A 24,082-nucleotide genomic window follows, 5' to 3' on the forward strand; every position below is an offset into this window, starting at 1 on the left:
AACAATGGAAAGAGAAAACTGTAGTGTAAGCAGTGTTAGCTGTATAAAGAAAAGGGCTCTGTAGTGCTTATTAGTCACTCCATCATTAACATTACAGTATTCTGGTGAAGTCTCTAGTCCATAAATTTTTGTACCATGTTAATTTCTAACAATCAGAAGATTCTTAGTATGCTTGCTAGAATGGATTCTACTCAGAAGCAGTGGCATCTGCAATGATGCTCAAACCAATCCATACAGGGGCGGATTCCCATTACAGTGTTCCCTCGATTATCGCAGGGGATGCGTTCCGTCACCCTGAGTCTGTCAGGAGAGGGGTGGCTTATAAGAAAGAAAGAAAGAAAGAAAGAAAGAAAGAAAGAAAAAAGAAAGAAAGAAAGAGTGGATGGGTGGGTGGGTGGGTGGGTAGATAGATAGATAGATAGATAGATAGATAGATAGATAGATAGATAGATAGATAGATAGATAGATAGATAGATAGATAGATAGATAGATTTTAGACTTGGTTTGGCACAGAGAATTCCTTTTCTGGAAAGGTACCACCTGGGCTTTCAATATAGTCACAGCTGCTACCCCAGAGCAGAAGCAATGAGTCCAATGGCTAGAGTTGATTTCAGAGACCTCAGCTGTGTGGTTGAGCCAAGATAGGAATTCTTGAAGGCATTAGTTTGTGGCAAGAAGAGGAGCAAAACACAATTATTTTCCCACTGTTATTGCATCTGCAGTGAGCTGTCCAGCCACCTGACTTAGAATAGTTCAATCTTCCCTGGAGAAGGAAGAACCTACAAACATCTACAAAGGCCATTGCAACCATCTGTTGGATAAAATGTTTTGAATTCACTTTGAGTTAGACTTCAGCTGTGCAAGATCCTTGGACTGGGCTAATGTAGTTATATTGTGAAGAATTTGAACTTGCTGGATCACAGGAAATGGATAAAGTCTTCAGTACTGTAAGTGTAGCCAACTGTATACTAGATCCACGTTTACCTGGTTGGATTACGTCTTCCAAGTGGGGATATATAATTTTTCCCAGCAACAATAAATGTTTTTATTACCTTTAAAATAATAGAAGTTTTAAAGAGGTGGTAGTCCATCCCCTCAGCAGGCTGAACTTTACTGGGTGGAGCAGTATTGGACAATCATAGTTTACATTCCTTTTACTCTTAATCCCAGTTCGATGACGTGTGGGCTACTGCTTGGACGGGGTGGGGGAACTCAGTGGGGTAGTGAAAATGGAGCTCTACCCCAGAGCACCCAATTTGCACTGAAAGATATTGAAAGAAAATGCAGGGCGTCCTGCCTAAGCCACGCACGCAGTGAGGTAGTAAAAATTTTGGTAGCCCTACAAATTTTATGTTACGTTTGTATTCTAGTAAAACCAGAGACAATTTATTGAAATAGCTCCTTTTAAGTTTTTTTATTTTTAACTGATTATTGTACTTTTTTGTATATACCATTTTTCAAATCATTTGAAAAGATATGAATATGTTTTGTTTACAGAATGCTATCAATTTAAAATTTTGAAAAAAATTGAAAAGTAATTATATTTGTACTTTAAAAAAATTAAAAAATTAAATTTATACATTTATTTAAAAATTGCCACTTTTGTCCTCCATTCTTTTTTAATGGGCAGTTTTATACTTGTTTCAAGTACAGGTCATTTAATTAAAATTGTAAACTCTGTAATACAGTGCAAGATTTTAAATAGGAAGTACCAGTCAAGTGTCAGTCCTGGAGGCCATCTTTTTCTTTGGAACTTCAGGGCTGCCACACTTAATGCTGTGGGAAACTGGGAGGGGGAGTGCATGGAGTTGTGGGGATATCTAGTCATAACAACATTTCTGTCTCTGAGAGCCAAGGACATTTGGCCTGCACTTGGAGTGGCATGACTGTGAGGCATCTCCAGTTGGGATGGTGGCTTGATTGGACTATGTGATGGACATGTGGGTGCAGGGGAAGGGACTTGGGCTTTTGGGTGGGGAAAACCTGGAATCTTTCAGATTCAGGTTTTCCCAGATGTGCCAATATGACATCTCTAATAAAATGGAGGAACTTCTAACTTTGGAGTCTTCTTTCATTGGGGGTGTTACTTGGAACCCGCACATTAACCCAATCTCCATTAAAACTTTAACTTGCTCCTTGATTTCTGGGGTGCTGTCCAGGGTACTGAGTCCTAAGCACTGACCCGACACCGGGCGGCATTAAGACTCGGAGAAGATGGAAGAGAGAATTGCAATCATAGAGAGACCACCAAGACTAGTTCAATGATCTACATCAAGTCCCTTCATCTGTGGTGAAGACAGCAGAGGCTGCCAAAGCAGAACACCAACATATAAAGCTAATCAAAATTCTGCAAATTATCTAATTAGAACAGGAATAGCAGATGCTTTTTATCAAGCATCCATCCCAGCCTTGCCGATCCAGCCATCTTACTTAAAAAACACACATAGAGGAGAGGGGTGGGGTCAATGGCCGCAGCAACATGGAGCTGCCCTCGCCCTCTTGAGGGCAGCTCTGAATCCCCACCGTCCGGGGGTCTCGGTTCTGCTGAACCAGGCCCGATCCTCCCCAAAGGGTAGGTGATGTAGGGGATGCTATCAGGTGCCTGCTAGGGGGTCGGCAAATCCCCACCAGGTGAACCAACCTGGTTTCACGCCGGTGGTGGTGCAAGGTCGACCAGGCTGCCATGCCTGTGCCAACACCAGCCACGGGAGACAATGCAACACAGGAGATTGAAGAAGAGCAATAATATCTGGGAAGAGAAGAAAACTATAAGCATTGTGCTGGAGAGGTTGGAGCGCTAAGACATTTGAAAAGGATATTTTGAATATTTTTTACAAACGGAAACAGAATGCCGGAAATGAGATATAGCGGAAGCGTGGAAATTTTAGCATAATTGCCCGATATATTTTCTCTTCTTTTTCGAAGAGTTTTAAAGGCTTAAAATATCAAACTTGAATCTGGGCTCTATTCGGATATTATTTGGATTATGTTTCTTCTTTGTTTCTCGAAACTATTTCCCTTTGTACTTAAGGAAGAGAGGTAAGCTTTGTGTATGGTCTGCCATCTTCTGGATCTGAGGAGACATTACATCGAGACTTGAGATTTGTATTTGTAAAAGAACACAACACATGGTTTCGGCTTTGGAAGGATCGGCTTTCATTGTTATGTACTTTCCCTTCAAGAATGATATCAGCATTGTTTTGGAACAGAGGAACTTTGAGAAGGAACTTTGCAGAGATGTGGTTACATAATTTGGCAAGAGAATAAAACTTTACATAGTGTTCTTTTTTCCCTCTATAAAAAAACAGATTGGAGCACAAAATAACAGCAGAAAGACTTAAAGAAAAAAAATTGAAAGGATGATAAATTACTATTACGTACAGAAATTAAGAATTTTAAATATATGAAAAGAAGTAATGATATAAGGATGTAAAGGATTTATAAATATATTAATTATGTTATAAGGATGTAGTGATATATATTTAGGTGGGGAACAAAGGTATCTTGCAGAAATAGGCTTACATAAGAGGATAAGAGAATAAATTTTTATATATTGTTTTCTTTTACATCAGAGATAGCTTGAAATTATGTTTGGAGTTAAATTTAGAAAAAGAACTATGGGGTGAAATATGTCTGACAATATATAACAGCAATTTTAAGGAAAAAGTTTTAAGGATGTTACAATATGGTTTCTTATAAGAATTAAAAATATAAGTATAAAAAGATGTAATGATATTAAGAGGCAATGAGGTAAAGATGATAATTCAACAGGTTTTTATAATAAGGGTTTTTAGTTGTTTTATTAAATTGGATTGTTACATGTTGTTTTTTATCAAAATCCAATAAATAAATAAAATAAATCATTGTTGTTAGCCACCCTGAGTCTGCGGAGAGGGGCGGCATACAAATCCAATAAATAATAATAATAATAATAATAATAATAATAATAATAATAATAATAATAATAAATTTAATTTTCAATTGATTTTGACTACAAAACATTATAATGTCAAAGGGTCTTCTTTTCTTTTCCTCACTATTTGGGTTTTCTCTATTTTTTCCACAATTTTCCCTTTTTTTAAAAAAAAATCCTTACCTTAAATTTTTTTCTTTTACTTTTTCCTTTCATAATTCCTTTATAAAGGAATTATTTTTAATTAGGTTTAGTAATTTGGTTAATTTGGCAAACCGGCGGCAAGGGAAGTTAGAACCCACCCCTGCACTGTGGTTTGTTCAAGAAACCGTGGTTAAAATAACCCACTGGTTAGAGCAGTGTTTCCCAACCTTGGCAACTTGAAGATATTTGGACTTCAACTCCCAGAATTCCCCAGCCAGCGAATGCTGGCTGGGGAATTCTGGGAGTTGAAGTTCAAATATCTTCAAGTTGCCAAGGTTGGGAAACACTGGGTTAGAGCAATGGGTGACTTCAGCACCCAATAAACCTGGTATTTTGACTTTTTTCTAAAGAAGTTTTCTTGAATTATAAGCTTCAAACAGTATAGGACAGTGATGGCAAACCTTTTAGGTTTGGGTTGCAGTTTGGGTGTGACATTTGTTCTGGTCAGTGGCTTGCCTAGATAGAACACCTTTGTTTCTCTGATCGCTTCTCTCTTTCAAGGCTGAAGGAAAGCAGTTGAGCTTTTCTAGTAGGAGCAAGGTGAGCAGCAGGTAACATGAATTATTGCTGCAATATTTCATAATGAGGGGGAAAAAATCCAGAATGGAAGGTAACAGACTGGGAATCCAATTACGTAAAATATCCATGTGGTGACTTCTGAGGAGAAATTATTTTTGCTTTGCTACCGAAAATAAATCTGTTTAATGTTTAATGAAGGAGTTGAGTCAAGTTTAAATTTAAACGTTTAATAAAGGAGGCAGGAGTTTAGGATTATTTTCCTCAACCTCCTTATTGAGGAGTGTGTGCTTGTTTATCCCACCTTAGTTATGACGTGACTCAGAAGTCCATCAAGAAACAGCTGCTGGAATGCCCCCTGTGTGGTGAGGGCTCCTCTGACTAGAGGCCATGTCTTGAGGACATGCCAAAGTGTTTACTCACTCCACTGCTTTGAGCAACTCTGCTCCTATTACACCAACTCTGGATTCTTTGCATTTGCACCCATGAAGCACCAAGGGACTGTCTAGCCTGTGGCCTTCTAATACGTGCTACCTTTAACAGAAGGAAAACATAAGCAAGAAAACTTACCTTACCGAGGCAAACAAACTCTGCATCTCACCTTTTATTTGTGTTAACGTTTTAGTCAATTCTTCCTCCCTCACAAACTTTCATCTGTTTCTCACATGGCTGTAATTGTGTCACCTAATTTGATGCAGAGGGCCGTTGGATCATGTGGTGATGCTCTCAATAACTACCTAGTAAATGAGGCACCGTGTTTGGTTCTTATGGTTCACACATCCCTGCAGCTTCTTTCAGGAGTTGTCCAATGATCAGGTTGGCCATGGTGAGAGAGCATCTCCTTCACAAAGATCTCTCCCAAACATGCATAAGAAGACAAGAGTGCCCACTGCAATTCTCTGCCTCGGAGCTCAGCCAGAAACTCACACACAATAACTAACAAGTGAGAACAACAGAGATGCTATTGTGTGAGATCCCTCTCCCACCTTTGTATTCAGTTCCAAGCATACAAGTTGTTATCTTAACAGCCTGTCAGGCCTCCCTATTAGGGGACATCAGCTGTGCTGAACTTCCAAATATGGGAGGGTTTCTGGATTCCTGCATGACAAACCAGGTACTTACATGTTTCAGGCTCAGCCTTATTCAGCCCAGGAGGAATAGCAATAGCAATAGCATTTAGACTTATATATCGCTTCACAGTGCTTTACAGCCCTTTCTAAGCAGTTTACAGAGTCAGCATATTGCCCCGAACAATCTGGGTCCCAATTTTACTGACCTTGGAAGGATGGAAGGATGAGTCAACATTGAGGCTACTGAGATTCTGCCAAACTGCTGGCAGCTGGTGGTCAGCAGAAGTAGCCTGCAGTACTGCACGCTAACCACTGCACCGCCGAAGCTCTTTTTAAGTTGATGCCTACCTAGTAAAGGAGACAGGAAGTTTCAACCATGCCTCCTTCTCCATTCCATGACGCTCTCTGGATATGTCAAACTGCTATCCCAACAATTCAATGTGCTCAGACTGGTGTGGAGTGATGAGAGAAGTGATCCAATCGGCCTGAATGATTTTAGGTTGGGGAAGGCTGATTTCAACATTAATGGATATGCTGTGCCAGATGTAACGATCTTTCTCCAGGCAAAACTGAATCAGCGGATGGTGCTGTCACTAAGAAAGAATGCTGGTCTAGATAGCGCCTCCTACACTCCAGATAGATTAGTTCTGTCCAAGTGGATACGCCTGATCATCTTCTTGGCACTGTTTTAGGTGTTAGATTTCTATATATAAAAAAGCACTGCTACAACCTTTTGCATTGCAAGACAGACTTGGAATAAAGTCTTAATGCAACACCCCGCAATCTTATGTGGTTTACTTTCAAGGGAATGGACGATTACCTCCCAAGGAATTATTTGTATTTTTAGGATTTAGGGGTGAAATGCTACCAGTTTGACCCAGTTCAGGCGTACCAGTAGCAGTGGCTAATGGTTGGTTTGGAGAACCGGTAGTGGTGACAGTGCAATGCTCTGTCCACCCACCCAGACATTGCCATTTTCTTGTTTTTAACTCCCTGTGCATGCACAAACTGTTCTTCGCTTGCACAAAGGGTGAAAAAGCATATGCGGTAGTGGCACACACACACGCAAAGCGCATGCTTCCAAACCAGTAGAGAAGCTAAGTAGATTCAAACCCTCATATTGTTCTGAACAGTTGAAAACTATTTTTGAAAAATTGTACATTTGCTTACTGAATATTGTTTCCTCACTGTCTTTTGGGCCTTGTTAATAACCCCTATTTTATTCCCAAAAAATCATAAACTGCAGAGTTTGAAAAAGGCAGACAAAGTTAAGATATACTGGAAAATGATAGAAAAAATGTTCAAAGAGATTGTACTACAAGAAATAGAAAAAACCCCAGAATTTTATTTGTTAGGCATAACTAAGCGGAATTATAAAAAAGATATTTTGTATTTAGCAGTCCATATTTTAACAGCGGCCAGGATAGTTTATGCACAAAATTGGAAGGGGGAAAATATCCCCCAAAAAGAAGAGGTAATAAAAAAAAATTTAGACTGTGCAGAGATGGATATGATGACAAGAAGGTTGAATGACCAAGAAGAATCTGAATTTTATACTATTTGGAATAAAGTTTATAAGTGGATAGATAAAAATAAAAATTGAACAATATGAGAAATGTATGAATACATCAAAATGATTTTATATTTTCTTTTTTATTAACTTAACTTTTATATTATTATAATGTTTGAACAATATTCTTTTTTTCATTTAGATTAATATGTTGACTTAATGTATTAAGAACATATTCTTTTTCTGTATTAAAAATTAATCTTCTAAGATGAGAGGGGTAACTGTAACCCTTATTATGTGTTAAATATTTGTATGTCTGTGTGTGAATTTAAAGAAAATTAATAAAGTTTTATTTATTTTTTAAATGAAAAGGGCAGATCATCTGTCTAAATCTCTGACCAGAGCAGAAATGCGTTATTATAGCATCCCAAAACTTTGAACCCCCAGCCTCCAATTAAGCAGAGCCCATCTCCCCCATTTCTAAACAACTTTTGCAGTGTTAAATATTACATTACTATTCACTTGGCATTAGGCCCTTACATTAATGGGACCTATTTAAATGTATTTGAATCTTAGCCATCTTTTAATATCCGTGGCCAGCCAAGATTATAATTTATAGCATGTGTATTGATTTTCTAATTGATTAACAAGGCATTAAGGTAAAAACAATTCCTCTGTTCTCTCGGAAATCTATTGTCTAGGAGTGAGGAATATTTTACCGCATCCATCTTGCTTCTCCAGATGGCAGGTGATTCCTGAATTTAGGGAATTCCAAATTCAGGTAATTAATAGGAGTTGACTTGGAGTCTACAGGAGCTTCGAATCTCGCATTTCTCAGCTAAGGAGAAATTATAGTTTAGATCCCTGCTAGGCACATGGTCTGTGGTGTCATATGGCCTTGGGGTGCTTAATTTTGGCCCATAGGGCCGACCTTGAAATAGCATAGGACCGCCCATGGTGCCTCTGCCAGCAAAAATGGAGCTGTGGCGGTTATGTACAGCACCCCTGGGCTCCATTTTTACTAGCAGAGGGCTGCAGGAGGCTGTCCAGGCCAAAAAACCAAGTGCAGGGGAACGTGCATGGCGGAGAGCTATCAAAAGGAAGATTATTATGAGAGTGAAGGAGGGTCTCAGGGAAGCCCTGCCTTAGTACTTGGCCACCACAGATGTACCCAACTTTGAACCAGACTTTCACTCTCAACCATAGTTTCAGAAATCCATTAAACCACATTGAACCAAGCTGGTAGATTACATTTATAAGGTTCACTAAAAAGATGTTAATCCTGAAGTGGATTGATTACATTGATCCAACATAAAATTTATATGTTATCTACATTCTGTGTAATGGTGTTAATATTTATTCATTATGTTTTCATATCTTTGGTCTCAGGAAATGTCTCCCAACAGTTTACAACATCTAACCAATAAAAGACACCATAATCAAACCAAAACTATACTGCTCAAAAAAATAAAGGGAACACTCAAATAACACATCATACATCTGAATGAATGAAATATTCTCATTGAATACTTTGTTCTGTACAAAGTTGAATGTACACAAGAGCATGTGAAGTTGTCAAACAGGGTTGCTTCCTAAGTGGACAGTTTGATTTCACAGATGTTTGATTTACTTGGAGTTATGTTGTGTTGTTTTTATTTTTTTGAGCAGTGCATTTCAAACAATTCAATTTAGATCAGATTTACCGGTAAGTTTTAGATTCAAGACAACCACAAGGATGAACTGATCTATACAAGCATTATTTCTGCTCTGTTTGTTGGACAGTTCTTATTTTGGAACTAAAGCCTCAAAGTTGTTAGGATTGCTAGTAGAACAGATATACAGTGGAACCCCGACATAAGAGCTGCTCTACTTAAGAGCAACTCGAGATAAGAGCTGGGAGGGGAGAGATATTTTTGTTCTACTTACAAGCCCAAATTCGAGATACAAGTGCCAAGGAGCTGTCTCCTGAAGCCAAACGCTAACTTCCGCGTTCGGCTTCAGGAGACAGCTGCGAAGCGGCGCGCGTGTTTTAAAAGGTTGCAGCCGGCCTGGGGGGCTCGGGGGGGTGCTTGCAGCTTTCTTTCTTGCTCTTTTTCTTTCTCTCTTTTACCTTCCCTTCCTCTATTTCTTCTTTTCTTTCTCCTTCCCACCTTCTTCCCTCCCTCCCTCCCTTCACTCATTCCTCTCTTACTCTCCCCTTTCATAAGTTTCCTTGCTTCCTTCCTCTGTTCCTGTCCCTTCCCCCTTTCTTTCTTTCTTTCTTTCTTGCTTTCTTTCTTGCTCTTTTTCTTTCTCTCTTTTACCTTCCCTTCCTCTATTTCTTCTTTTCTTTCTCCTTCCCACCTTCTTCCCTTCCTCCCTCCCTTCACTCATTCCTCTCTTACTCTCCCCTTTCACAAGTTTCCTTGCTTCCTTCCTCTGTTCCTGTCCCTTCCCTCTTTCTTTCCTTCCTTCCTTCCCACCCTCCGTCCATTCATTCACCCATTCCTCTCTTGATCGCTTAAAGCCGGTCCCTGGTGCAAAAAGGGTTGGGGACCTCTGTCCTACAGGATTGGGTGGCAGAGAAGTTGAACATATGTAAATTTAAAAGTTTAAGAAAGTTTACAAGTTAAGTGAAAGAAACTTCATTATTCATTTATATGTACATGTACATTTCTTCATTAAAAACATGTCTTTCTGCATAATTTAGACTAACTTTGTGAGTTTTTTGAGGGCTGGAACCAATTAAAATTATTTACATTAATTCCTATGGGGAAAAGTCGTTCGAGATAAGAGCTGCTCGACTTAAGAGCCCAGGTCCGGAACGAATTAAACTCGTATCTCGAGGTACCACTGTAGTTATAAAGGCATCCCATTGATAACAGTACAATGCTGTTTTGAATTTGAACTAATGTTGGGCCCATGTCAACCAAATCAGTTTTAATAGAGTGGGTGATAGCATTTCATCATTATCCACAGAACTGTCAACAGGGAAAAAAGCAAAACATTGTTTTCTGCTGACCAGGTGGATTAGGAAAAACTGAAGATTAGGAAAAAATATTGTGATTATGATGAAGACAATAATGGAGTCACAAAACAAGATATGGCATTCAAACAGAATCTCGGCAATCATTTGTAGGGAAGCTCTGAATGTCCTATCCCCTGGTGGGATAGAAATCCTCCAAACCATGTACATTTGATTATTGTATGTTTTGTTCTTATTCTGATTAAAAGAGAAAGGTTTAAGAATGGAAGAGCAGGCAGGAAAAAAAATGACCATCTTACATAGAACTGGAAGTATGGATGTGCATCCTAAATTTGTAAGCGATCAAACCATAATTTGAACGTATGTTAAAGAAAAATTAACTACCTTCTGCTGCACACCTCCCAGTGACCAATAAGAACCCTCAGAGTTGCCCTTCTCCGGGTCCCATCAGCCAATGTTGACTGGCAGGCTCTTTGTGGTGGCTCTGGCTCTATGGAATCAACTTCCTCCAGAGATTTGCATCCTCCCCACCTTACCAGCCTTCTGCAAAGCTGTAAGCTCTTCCAGCAGGCCTAGGGGATGTTGATTGAATGAGTTATTACCTAGATCCTCCATGAATGATGAATGATAGTGACAGCATGTGTGTTTTAGTAGGGTTCTTAATTAATGTTTTTATGTCATTTTTAAGAATTGTTTTTATATGTTGGAAGCCGCCTAGAGTCCTTCAGGAGTTGGGCGGCATATAAACACAGCTAATAAATAAATAAATATGTATGTTGAGTGAACAAATGCAATCACAATCTTAACTATAGAAGATCCCCTCATATAGGTTGGCAGAACATGTCAACCAAGATTCTCAGTCTTCTAAGTAGTGTTGCCTGAAAGTTTAGTCATCACAACAGGACTTATTTTCTTTTTGGGTTTGAAACGTTTTGCTGCTTATCCAAGTAGCTTCCTCAGTCTTTCATGGTAGAAATTTTGTGTAAAAAAATTGCCACATGAAAGCATGCAACAGATGTTGAACATGACAGTTCCTACGGCTTAGATGACAGTTAATGAAGGTTGAAGAGAAGGAAACCACCTGCTATATTATTTGAAGATACCATCTGATGCAGCAGCACCAAGAGCAGGTTAACAGAGTTTGAGTGACAATTCCGATTACTGTATTTGTTTTTGTTCTGGTAAAGGTGGAGCAGTAGTTTGAAACTCAAGCAAGCCTGGAATCAGACTTCAGAATCACCTCAGACAAAATGATGATTATCTCTGTCTAAAATGAAGCCTCCAGAGATTTCCATGTGCCAGCTCTTAGTCTAGGACAATGTTTCCCAACCTTGGCAACTTGAAGATATCTGGACTTCAACTCCCAGAATTCCCTAGTCAGCATTCGCTGGCTGGGCAATTCTGGGAGTTGAAGTCCAAAAATATCTTCAAGTTGCCAAGGTTGGGAAACACTGGTCTAGGAGACTTATTCTGGATGATGTTCATAGTCCCCAACTACACAACTTACAAAAAAATAAACAAAAACACAACCCTTTAGCTGTATAAGAAGGAGGTGTAATCTGGGGATGGCTTTGATATATTTCCTGGGTGGAAAGATAAAAAAAATACAGGCCTAAGAGTGAAAAGATTTTCCACGCATACCCGTTCTGTTCAGTTTTATTTCTGGATTGCTACTCTTCACACTTCATCTGCTCTAAAGCTTCCCAGAGTTTTTGGAATTGGACAACTGCCATGTAGCAGGAAATCTCTGAAGAGGATCCCGAAGTTACTTTTGTCTTTGAATCTTTTCCTCAGATATTATTTCTGAGGACCATCTATAGCTAATAAAGATTGAAACTTCATCTTCCTGACCTCAGGAATGACGGAGAAAAGATTTATGAAGGAAGCAGAGCTGGTTTTTCCAAAATAAACTCGAATGTTAGGACTTGTGACTTGCCTGTTTTCTTTCTTTTTTATATCACAAACAACTCCTGTGTCTAATTATACCTTTTAATAAAGGGTAAAATATATACCACCAGGATTGGCTAGTTAATTATTTAAACTTATTCAGCCTCTAGAATAAGGGGAGTTTGCTAGTAGAAATGTTCTTATTTTATGTGGTTTGAGATATGGAAAGGGAGCATGAGTTTAATTATCTACCTTTTATAAAATCCATTACATTAACCAATAATGTAAGTAATTCTATACAATTGTGTTCCGAAAGAAGTAGAATTAATATGTGGCCATTGCTAGAGCTTGGAATTCAAAAATAAAAGCACATCTATTACCTTTTGATTAAAGTTCTCAAATTCCTTAACCACAACAAACAAACCACAAAGTTGAGTATGAACCTACTATCTTTCCCTGAAAATAAGGCCATGTCTTTTTTTTTTAACCCTGACATAAGCACTTGGCCTTATTGTCATGCACTCAAAAGCCCGATTCAGCTTATTATCAGGGGATGTTTTATTTTGGAGAAAACAAGGTATTTAACAATAACTAAATAGAGGCATATTGTAGAAAGGATCAGCTGGGAAATTAAGAGTGCACATATCCCTAGAGCAAAAGGACACAAATGCAGAAATTGTAAACATGACATATAAATATAGTCAATTACACTAAACAACATGATCTTAATAGTACGCATTTTAGTATTTTTTAAATAAAATCACTTTTTATTTTGAGGTTATTGGTCTATAAAATTAACATGGTTTTGCCATTTTATTCCATGTTACAGACATTCCTGATTTACTGATGACATAAAAATATTGCCTGATGACATAAAAATATTACAAGTAAAAATTAAGGCATGCAATTTGTTAAATATATACATGCTAATTTAAATACATTAAGACTTTATCTTTGGAGTTCAATGCATATAGTATGCTGTTTAGTAAATAAAGTAACATCTTTTTAAAAAAATAACATCACCATGCCTAATCTTTAACTGCATACTTGCAATAAATTATGGAATTTAATGTCTCTAACTTTTGTACATCTTTTAGATTAATTACATTCCTGACCTATTCTGGTACATTGGTTAGTTGTCCCACCCCACCCCAATTTATCCTCATTCTGTACTAATTAATATAACATATATTTATTTTATTTCTAACATGCTTTCACTCCAAAGAGACAAGGCAGCGTAGATAGAACTCAGTGAGGTAGGTATGGCTACAGCAAAAGTCACTGGCCCAAGGTTAGCAGGGAGTTTCATGGTTGAGTAAAATTTGAATCTTGGTTCTCCCTCATCCAAGTCCAACACTACAACAATAAGACATTGCAAGGTTTTGTTTTGTTTTTTTTAAAAAACACCTGTCAGTTAAAATAAGTAAAATTTGATGCAAGCTTATTAAATGATGCCATTTGATAGAGATGGGAATTCCGTAAATTGTCAGCACTACTGCTTCTATTTGTCAATGAATATTATTGGAACTGGAAGTCAAAGCAAGTAGGCAGATCAAACTAGTTTCCTTAAAAAATGTCCATATTATTTTCAAATGTTATCCTTTTTTTAAAAAACTGGAAAGATCAGTTTTCGGTTATAATATTCAAACAGAAGAGTCTGCTTCTGCAGTTAAGTTACATAAAAGTGTCCCACATTAATTCAATATTATTCATATAAATAATATACAGCATTTAAGTAAAGAAAACATTGGGATAGCAGCAAGGGGTACCTATGACACTCTAAACCCGCTGAAGTTAAAATTCTATATTCATTGATCACTCTGAACTCAGTGGAACTTACTGTTGAGTAGATCTGGATAGGATTGTACTACTCAGAAATTTTTTTATTTTTTCCCCCTGACCACAACTGTATGCTTTCCCTTCTAATTATCTAATTTCTTTTTAAATTCCCCATATATCCCAACACAACATGTGGAATTAACTTTATTATATTGCATCCCATAAGCCAATATACCTCCTAATTCACTGGCAGCAAAAGAAAGCATGCAGTTATCATTTATGAATTGAATGGATACATTTATTCATTCAATATAGTATCGCCACATCAATGGGCACTCTTGCACCTGTTCTGTTCAAAAGTATAAATAGCTGATTACAGTATTAGTGCCTTTTCATTGTGTGAAAGGAAATAATTCAATCCCAAGCATAGAAAATAATTTCTCAAGAAAAAAAAGAGACATTAATCTTCTTGAGAGGCTTATCTATCTCAAGTGCAAATACAGTACCTAAGAAAGCTCAGTTTTCCTTACGTTACCCTGAGTCGCACCACTCACATTAAAAATAGTCCATATTCCGATGGAACCAACCTGAAAAAATGAAACAGAGGCTGCCTCCAAGTCTCTACTGCCTGCCATCCCAGGCAAGTCCACAGAGTTGTCATGAGGTCTCCTCAGATATGGTAAATTTGGGCTTTAACCTAACAGACCTTTTCCTGATGGTGCCTTTGGGTGACAAGGCAATAGTGTTCATGATACTCCGGTCTTCTTCCAGCTGTTTGGCTGTGCAGTTTGGTGTGGGCACCTTCACCGTGTTGCCAAACTTGGAATAGTCTACGGAGTACTGTCCATCCTCCTCCGTCACAATAGGCACAAACCTCTGGCCCCAAAGTATCTCATCGGCCAAGTAGGAGGTCCTGGCTTGGGTGGTGATGCCGGTGGTTTCCACCACCCCTTCCAGGATGACAATCACCTCCAGGTCCTCGTGGTGGGTGAAGCTGCTGGGGGCCACGTCGTAGAGGGGGCTATTCTTGTCTATGATGTGGTAGATGATGAGCGGGGAGACCAGGAAGATGCTGTTGCCCCCCACCGGGTTCTCCATCTGGATCTCGATCTGGTTGAGGGGCATCACCTCGCCCTCCTGGCTGGTGGTCTTCTTCACCACCTGCATGCGGATGGTGGCACTGATGATCATGCTCTTGCGCAGGTCACCCACCCGGAGCATGAAGCAGAGCTTCCCACCACGGAGGGCAACCACGGCGTGCTTGCTGAAGATTAGTGTCTCGGCGCGGTGGTGGGCCTGAGAGGTCTTCATGAAGATGCAGCCCAGCATGATGGCGTTGATGAGCAATCCCACGATGTTCTGCAGGATGAGGACCAGGATGGCCAGCGGGCACTCCTCGGTCACCATGCGGCCCCCGAAGCCTATGGTCACCTGCACCTCGATGGAGAAGAGGAAGGCGGAGGTGAAGGACTGGATGTCGGTCACGCAGGGCACGAAGTGGGCCGGCGGCTCCCGAGCCTCCAGACCGGCCGCCAGGCGGAGCCGCTGGGCGTTGTGGTCCAGGTCTCCGTGGGCAAAGGCGATGAGCCACCAGATCATGGCGAAGAGGAGCCAGCTGCACAGGAAGGTCATGGTGAAGATGATGAGCGTGTGAGGCCACTTGAGGTCCACCAGGGTGGTGAAGACGTCCTGTAGGAAGCGGCCCTGCTCCCGGATGTTCTTGTGCGCCACATTGCACGCCCCGTTCTTGCCCACGAACCGGGCCCGGCGCTCTCGGGACCGGTGGCGCGTGTGGTCCGGGACGTCCTCCGCCAGTCGGGTCAACACGTATTCCTCCGGGATGATCCCCTTCCTCGACAGCATGGTCGGCGCGGGTTACCCCCCCCCCTCCGCCGCCGCTTTCTCCGGCTACGGCCAGGTGCCTGCCACCGCCGCGAGGAGGGGGGAGGACGCCCAGGCAGCGGAGCCCCCCAAGGCCTCTCTCGCCGGCGCTGGCGCTGCCCTGGCCCCGGCTCCCCTCTCTCTCAGTCCCGGCGAGCGCCCGTCCGCTTCTCCCGCCCCCCCCCCCTCCGTCCTTTCCCTCAGCTGCGCACGCCAATCACCGCGCGCTTCGACTTTGGTGAGGCGGCGGCGGCCTTTCGTGACTTCGCTCCCTGACAGCTTCGGGCGACGAGCCAAACGAAAGGGGGTCGTCCGGCTTTCGGAGGAAACCCCCGCGCGAAGAGCCGGCAGGTGGCGGCGGCCGCCGCCCTCGCTCGACCGCCCGGTCTCTCAAGCCAGAGACAAATTAAGAGTCGGCAGGGGGCGCTCTCGTGCAGGGAAATCCCCGCGCGAAGGTGCAATCCCCCCCCCCCCCAATTCCGCCCCATGGCGTAGTGCCGGCTCGCCGCTAACAGTCGGGTGGGTTGGAGAAGGTTTTTCATTCTTCTCCTCAGAAGCAACTTCGGCGGCCGAACGTTACATGCATGGTCGAATAAAGGGAAGCGACTTAGAACTAAGGAGAAATTTCCTGACAGAACAATTAATCAGTGGAATGGCGTTTGCCTCCAGAAATTGTGACTGCTCCAACACTGGAGCCGTGAGATTGGACAATTATTTGACTGAAAGGGTATAGAGTTTCCTGCTTAAGCAGGGGGTTGGACTAGAAGACCTCCAAGGTCCCTTCCAACTCTTGTTATTCTATTCCATTCCATTCCATGTGTTTAATGTGTAAAGTTTCAGTTTGCAGAATCCTATCCTACCACCTCTCACAATGCTAGACAACAGAGTATCAACAGTAGAGACCTTCAAATTCCTAGGTTCTATCATATCTCAAGACCTAAAATGGTCACCTGACATCAATAATATCATCCAAAAAGCATAACAAAGAATGTTCTTTCTGTGCCAACTCAGGAAGCTCAAACTGCCCAATGAGCTGCTGATACAGTTCTACTTTATTTATAGGATTATTTATAGGATTATTTATTTATATTTATAAATTTATAGGACAATAAGAAGACATTTTGGAAAGAACACTCAAGTATCAAAGCTTCAGTGAAGATCAGGTTGGAGCAGTCAAAACATTTTGCCCGGTACTTTTTTTTTTCTGCCCAAAGCCCAATTTTTGGCTCAAAGCAACAGCTACCCAGATCACATTAGCCACCTTCTATAGAGGAATCATTGAGTCTGCATTCCTGACCATTCCCGTAGGAGCCCATCACTGCTTCTATCCTTTTTCTCTGCAATGGCCACCCTGTGAGATGGGTTGGGGTAGTTGAAGGATCCTAGAAACAGAGTGATTCTGGAAGAATACAGAATATTTATTCTTCACCCTTTGTTATCCTTCTGACAGCTGATGGGTTTTAAAATCAGCATCTTTTCCCCTTGGCCTTTCTACTGCTTGACAGAATCCTACTTTATATTTTTCTGTGCTAGGCAGCAGGTGAGTTTTGACAGGCCAAGCGTGTTCTCTCCCTCAGGCATGCAGAATGTCCCCCAACATGCGCCTGGTTCTTGACCAAGTTTAATATGGGATACAATGAAAATCTTTCTGTCACATTTAGGGCATAATGTACTATGCTGGCTGAGAAAAGTGTGTATAAATAGCATAGAAATTTGTGGTTGGACAACAGAGCATTCAGGATGAATGGCTCATGTGTCTATGGAAAATGAATGAACCTTGAAGAGAACTTAAAGAGGAAGGATAGATAAGACATTAAAGGATAGATAATCCTTTCATCCATTAAGGATAGATAATACAATAAAGGATCAGCTTCCAATCTTCTTTGAAACCAGTCAAATAAAATGGCTTCAAAGAAAATTGGAAGCTGGTCCTTTACTTTTTTTTCTTTTTTCTTTGCTGTTGTTCTTGTATGCTAATTTTTTACTATTGTATAGTATTTGTAATATAAATTATTTTTAAAAATGGATGAATCTTCTGTCCATATTAATGGCACCTTTCTACATACTTAGGAACTATAAAGGTTTGGATAGAATTTAAAATTGAAATACAAGTGTGAGGACTGATATTTAACATGCCATATGATTACCACTGGTCAATTATGCAAAATATTAATAAGCTGTAGAATGCATATTTGACAGTTATAATCTGTAGTTTTATCACATGAGCTAAATTGTTAATAGGAGCTAATTGTTCACTTTTTGGCATATCATGTCTGCTTCTGGGTACCAGATTTTGCATTACATATTCATTCAACTACTTTTGACAAGTAAAGTTTGTCTCAATAATTTGGAAAATTGTTTTATGTTAAAATTGTCTTATTATCCTGCCAACATGTACAGGTAGTCCTCAAACTTTGTACAGTAATTCAAAGTTACAAGGCACTGAAAAAAGTGACTTATGACCGGGGTGACGCAGCAGGTAGAGTGCGGTACTGCAAGCCACTGAAGCTGACTGTAGATCTGTAGGTCAGCGGTTCAAATCTCAACACCGGCTCAAGGTAGACTCAGCCTTCCATCCTTCCAAGGGGGGTAAAATGAGGATTGTGGGGGAAATATGCTGGCTCTGTTAAAAAGTGCTAACATGTTGTAAGCCACCCTGAATCTAATGAGAAGGGCGGCATAAAAAAATGAATTAATAAAATAAATAATAAATAATAAATCTTCATGATCATTGCAGCATCCTCATGATCACAAGATCAAAATTCAGAGTCTTGGCAACTGTTTTGTATTTATGACTGTTGCTGGGTCCCAAGGTTATGTGATCACCATTTGTGACCTTCTGACAAGCAAAATCAATAGGGCATCCAGATTCACTTAACAACTAATGTTACTAATTTAACAACTACAGTGATTCCCTTAAGAACTGTGGCAAGAAAGGTCGTAAAACTCACTTAACAAGTGTCTCACTTAGCAAGAGAAATTTTGGGCTTGATTGGGGTTGTAACTCAATGATTACTTGTATTCCATATCCATGTGACATGGAAATATATATAATGTATATGACTACAGATATAGTTACAGAATTATTTTGCTGGTGTAGTTTTTGCCTGTTAGAGATAGACATGGCTTAATGTAAGGTGTTAACTTTTAAAATCTGTCAGAACATTAATTTAAATATCATACAAACTTGATTATATTTATTTTTAAATTTTTGATCCATTATGAAAGTTTCATATAAATCGGGGGGGAGGGGAAAATTTATGTAACTCAATAGCTACTACTGGAAAAGTAAGATGCTCATACTTAAAAGGTAAAACAATTGTACTTTATTTCTCAAGAACTTGTAGACTAAGCTTTTTATTATTAAATTTTTTTTTTATTTACAGAAATTTTACATAATTAGAAAATTGATAATAAAAATGTCCTTTCAAATGGTTTAATCACATATATTGCATCTATTTGTCTGCTTGAACAAAAGAAGCAAACACACTGTCTTCTCTTTCCAGCAAAACTTCTGGTTTGTCATATTCCAGAATAACTCCTCTCTTCATGACAATAATCATATCAGCATTTAGAATAGTGTGCACGCGGTGCTGTAAGACAAACAGGTATGGTTAAAATTTTAATTGCAACATATAACTATTTCTGAAAGATACTAAGTCTTCTCCAATATCTTTCACATATTTTGGAATGCAGGCCCCATAACTGCCCAATATACTATTTTGGCTGAAAATATTTTGCACGCTGGCATTCAAGTTGTTATCACTTTGTTTCATCAAACTACATAATATACCCACTTCACAGAATCTTATACTAGCTTTGATTTAGAAATTTTAAAAGGCAGCCTTGTTTGTCATTGTTAAGGAACAAGATAATTTAATCTCTATAGTGTTATGTTAATTTTATTTTCATATTAATTTGCTTGTTGACTTTATATTATTTTATTGGCTGCATTGCTGGAAAGATATAAAATCAGTCAGCCATATTCCATTGCTGTTGTCCATTTACAGAAAATTATGGATAATTTGGTTTCTTATTGATTTGCAAATGTGTCTATATAAATTGCAATAAAATGGAAACTGCTTTTAAAGCAAGAAATAAATAGGCTCAGAGTTACAAATCAATAACATTTCAGCAGTAAAATATAATATACTTACTGCAATTGTCACTACTGTACGATCAGCAAAGGCAGTCATTACAACTTTCTGAAGAATGTTTTCCTACATTAAAGTAGATAACAAATGTTTATATTAATGAAATCCTTTATATTCATGGAAACACTGAGCAGTATTTTGATAATTAGTAAAGAATTTTGCCTCCATATAAAACCATTATGTATCAGGAACATTTGAATCCCTGAACTTACAGTTGCCATATCAATAGACGCTGTGGCTTCATCCATGATTAAGATACTTGTTTTCCGTACAAAAGCTCTGGCTAAGCAGAACAGCTGTCTTTGTCCTTGGCTGAAATTTTCTCCACCTTCTGTGACTATTGCATCTGATTAAAACAAATATTTAGAAATGGAAGGTTGCATGGAAACTCATGGATATCTTCCTTATACCAATTCATCACTCTAAGTGTCACTTTTTCATATGCAAGCATTACTTATATTATGCAATCCTGTATTCCTTAATACATTATTTCCATCTAATTTTCAAATGTATGTATTATGTTTCTCTGTCCCTTACATACATGCCCATACACAATTACACTATTTGTGCAGATACAGATCTCTTCTACCACACCTAACAGACACATGACTGAGATTACAAAAATCAGTTTTGCCTCCTTTGTTTTGTTTTTTTCCTATCCCTACAAGTATTTTTTAAATTTATGTCTTATAAAGGGAGAAATGACTCCAAACTTCAGCTGACTGGATAGGCTTGAAATGCAGTAATAGATATCTTACTTGAATGCTTCCTGCACCATTGGGGATACTGTTGTCCCATTGCATCATGGCAAATGCAATGGATAGAGCAGTGATAGTGAACCATTTTTTGGCTCAGTTGCCAATGCCACATTCATGCCCTACCCCCTGTGCATGTGCACAGCTCCTGCACTGTCTCCTGCACATGTGCACAGGCCTCACCTCCAGACTTCTGAACCCTAGGGACGGCAAAAAATGGCCAAACAGGCCAACCAGAAGTTCAGAAGTCTAGAGTTCAGGAGGTTTTCCTGGTCTGGGAAGAGCGAAAATGGTTGAAAAGAAGGTCGAATATAAGCTGGCCAGTGTACGCATGCACACTGGAGCTGAAATATGGCAATATTTCATGTGCCCACAGTAACATTTTAATTTAATGGCTGCTATTTATTCTTCATGGGTCTAAGCTTCAAGGAAGTCAGAGAGCCATTGCAGATATAATTGCTAGGATTCTGAGGAGAAGCAAAGGAGCACTGATCTTCAGGTTTGGCTACCTACAAGCTCACAGATCCAATTCATGATAATTGCCTATGAATTACCAGATGCAACTAAATGCATGGATCCTTGGGTATTTCACCCTTAAATGCTTTTAAGCCCTAGTATTTAAGAAGGGGAATGGCCTATGATGTAGTAAACTTGAGACAGGAACTTCTTGATGGCAGCTCTCTGACTATTGTAGAAAGTTAGCATTCACCCCTATCCTAGAAGAATGAAATATTTTGAGAAATATTAAAAAGGCAGAATATTATATTTCCCTAAAGGAGAAACATACTCTTGGAAAGTAGCCTGCATCTTTCTTAATAGCTCCAGCAGGACTGGGCCAGTCTATCTACAAAACAAAAGACCTTCAGCTCCAGGGTGATGGGATTAAGACATGACCTCTCAGGACATAATAGAACCAGCTCTCTACCATCTAGCAGCAGAGGCATGGCACAACAAGCTCCTTCACTGCATCACCCAGCAAGCTTCAACCAAGCCTGGGACTCAGACAATCTACAAAGTTAGCAGTGACCCCTACAGCAACCAATAGTTTTCACAGGAACAGGTAGTTCAAAGGCAAGGCCCAAGAGAGGGTATAAATAACCCACACTCTCCACTCCATGTGTTCAACTGCACTAGAACCATGTGCTTGAAGGTTCTGCTTCATTAAACCATCTTTCCAATCAGCTTCCATGTTTCCAGTGTCTTTCTCCCTATTTGGAACTGTTTTTCTTCCAACATTATGAAGCTTCTTCCTTTCAGAAACATAGTGCCTCCTCAAAAAGTAAACCTTCAGATAAAACCGAACAATGGTAATATGAGAATATAGCTTGATCACTTGACTGTATTACTTTGAAATTATGTCTACAGTATCAACCATTCTCGGGAGAAAGACATTGAGTAAATTATAAATACAGTTAGCATTTTTAGTCTCTATCTAAAATAGATAAAATTCAAGTAGAAATGTTTTAAGTGCAGGGCTCTCCACAATTAAAGGAATTATTACCTAGCCCGCCAGGTAAGGCTTTCACCACATGTTTCAGTTGTGCTATTTCCAATGCTTCCCATAAGGTGCTGTCAGTGCATTTCTTTTCTGGATCCAAGTTAAATCTGCAAAAATAAAAATGTCCAAAGTGACTCAAGCTTGTCTGCATTTTTGTTAATCTATAGTGAGGAGGCACTATATTATTACTACCGATATATCTTATTTTAATGCAAGGTATGGGTCTAACAAATGAAACACTTTTTAAATGTAGTCACTTAACCGCCATATAGATACATTCTTCATTTCTGGAGAGGTTGTAGTGGGATACGATTAACAAAAGCCTAAAAACAACATCATCAAACGAAGAAAGCCATTGATAAAAATGAACAAAAAATAAACATACCACTGTGTTTATTTTATCGGCTGTAGAAACTGCTTCTTTGGATAGGAACTAAGAATATTCATTTTGTATTATAAATTATAAGTATATATTCAGATAAGCATAAGAAACAATTAGACTCATATTATATAGTAACATTTAGCAGAAATCATTTAAAATAAATTTCAAGAAGAGGCACATATAGAAAAATTAAAACACCCTTTTTGAGCAACTTGTGAATTATGGAACCAGGGGTTGATAAATCACAGTCTCAACCAAAAATGCATCAAAGCATTAAAATCTTCTCCCATTTCCTCCATGTTGTTCTTTATCTATTGATATTAATGGAAGAGCAACTTCCATCAACAATTAAATGTGTTTTTGTATATTATTCTTTATCCTAACTGGGACAAATTTGATCACTGAAACAGTTACCTGATCGTGCCACTGAACAAAATGGGGTCTTGAAGAATAATTGACAATCTGGATCTCAGAGTTTGTAAAGGAAGCTTGGCAATGTCTATGCCATCTATAATGATCCTTCCTGTTGTTATTTAAAAAAACACAAAAAAAAGTTAATACCGTTAATCATATTTTCTATTGATATGAGATTACACCAATGGTAAATACATACATATCACAGAACAATAATTCATTCAATTGACATGGAATGCTCTTATAGCTATAATTATTTTGATTATTCTCTATGCCATTGAGCCCTATTACAAAAAATAGAGAAATGAAAGCATGACACATCTTTTATCTAGAGAGCTATAGATTGCTTAATATAAACCAATGCATGATCCAGCCAAATTAAATGTTTTTAAAGCTTGCATAGTCTCAGAAACAGAAAATTCTGTTTTGGATCAATGCAATGAGAAAAGTTTCATTCAAAGTGAATGGTGATTCAAGGTTGTTGATGATGTTTGTTTAATCCTGAAAATACTGATGCTTGCATTATTTATGTATAAACATCTGAAGGATGAATCAAATCAATTTTTTAAGAAAATGAAAACCAAGATTTTCAGGATAGGAAGGTGTGCATGCAATGTCAAAGATGGACCCAAAGGTGAATGAATGTCATGATGCTAAAATAAGTGGATTATGTAATAAAAGCAGCACTAAAGTATTGATAATCCTGCTCATTTGGAAAGAAGTGAAACCAAATGGCTGTGCATACATCTGCACACGGAAAGAGCTAATTCCTTGCGTGTCAAATCACACTTGGCCAATAAAGAATTCTATTCTATTCTATTTCTATGACTAATTTCTGAAACAGCTGCAGAAATAAGAATGATGCGGTTGCTTTGATTTGAGTTGCTTTGATTTGAGAAAAAAATAAAGATTAAAAGCCATGAGAATATCTGCTGTAAAGAACTTATTTTAAATGTCTTATATGACCAAGAAAACGTTGCCGATGAAATGAACATCTTTGAAAAAAACAGCATGAAGTATTAGTGATGGTCTAAATAGCGATGGCTCAAGCATGATTCCTGGCCACTTTTCCCACCAGCGGTTAAAGGATAGGAATAAGATAATCTTGATTTGATTTTTACTAATGGGTAAGGCTTAGTAGGCAAAGCAGAAGG

General features: G+C 39.0%; 3 protein-coding genes across 4 annotated transcripts in view; 1 reads left to right on the top strand and 2 right to left on the bottom strand.

The window, feature by feature from the left end:
- LOC139173949 (uncharacterized) overlaps positions 1-1,593 on the top strand; it is a 39,599-nt gene extending 38,006 nt beyond the window's left edge. Inside the window, exon 10 of the mRNA XM_070763924.1 lies at positions 723-1,593. Within this exon, the coding sequence (XP_070620025.1) occupies positions 723-725 (3 nt within the window). The 3' untranslated portion in view covers positions 726-1,593. The remainder of the gene's footprint in view (positions 1-722) is intronic.
- A 12,886-nt stretch (positions 1,594-14,479) lies between these two features.
- On the bottom strand, positions 14,480-15,707 carry KCNJ11 (potassium inwardly rectifying channel subfamily J member 11). Its single transcript, XM_070735612.1, has one exon. It carries the CDS (start codon positions 15,705-15,707, stop codon positions 14,502-14,504), a length of 1,206 nt encoding a protein of 401 aa, XP_070591713.1. The 3' UTR covers positions 14,480-14,501.
- A 3,378-nt stretch (positions 15,708-19,085) lies between these two features.
- ABCC8 (ATP binding cassette subfamily C member 8) overlaps positions 19,086-24,082 on the bottom strand; it is a 79,103-nt gene continuing 74,106 nt past the window's right edge. For both annotated transcript variants that reach the window (XM_070764169.1, XM_070764177.1), the window contains 5 exons: positions 22,929-23,037; positions 22,136-22,239; positions 20,092-20,225; positions 19,883-19,945; positions 19,086-19,318 (listed from right to left, as the gene is read on the bottom strand). In XM_070764169.1, coding sequence (XP_070620270.1) covers positions 19,181-19,318; positions 19,883-19,945; positions 20,092-20,225; positions 22,136-22,239; positions 22,929-23,037 — 548 coding nt within the window. In that variant the 3' untranslated portion in view covers positions 19,086-19,180. The remainder of the gene's footprint in view (positions 19,319-19,882; positions 19,946-20,091; positions 20,226-22,135; positions 22,240-22,928; positions 23,038-24,082) is intronic.

The sequence above is a fragment of the Erythrolamprus reginae genome, chromosome 1 (genome assembly GCF_031021105.1).
Source record: "Erythrolamprus reginae isolate rEryReg1 chromosome 1, rEryReg1.hap1, whole genome shotgun sequence".
NCBI lineage: Eukaryota > Metazoa > Chordata > Lepidosauria > Squamata > Dipsadidae > Erythrolamprus > Erythrolamprus reginae.

What these genes read in the sequence shown, in the direction of transcription:
- KCNJ11 (XM_070735612.1), bottom strand. Translation starts at nt 15,707, where the DNA reads ATGCTGTCGAGGAAGGGGATCATCCCGGAGGAATACGTGTTGACCCGA.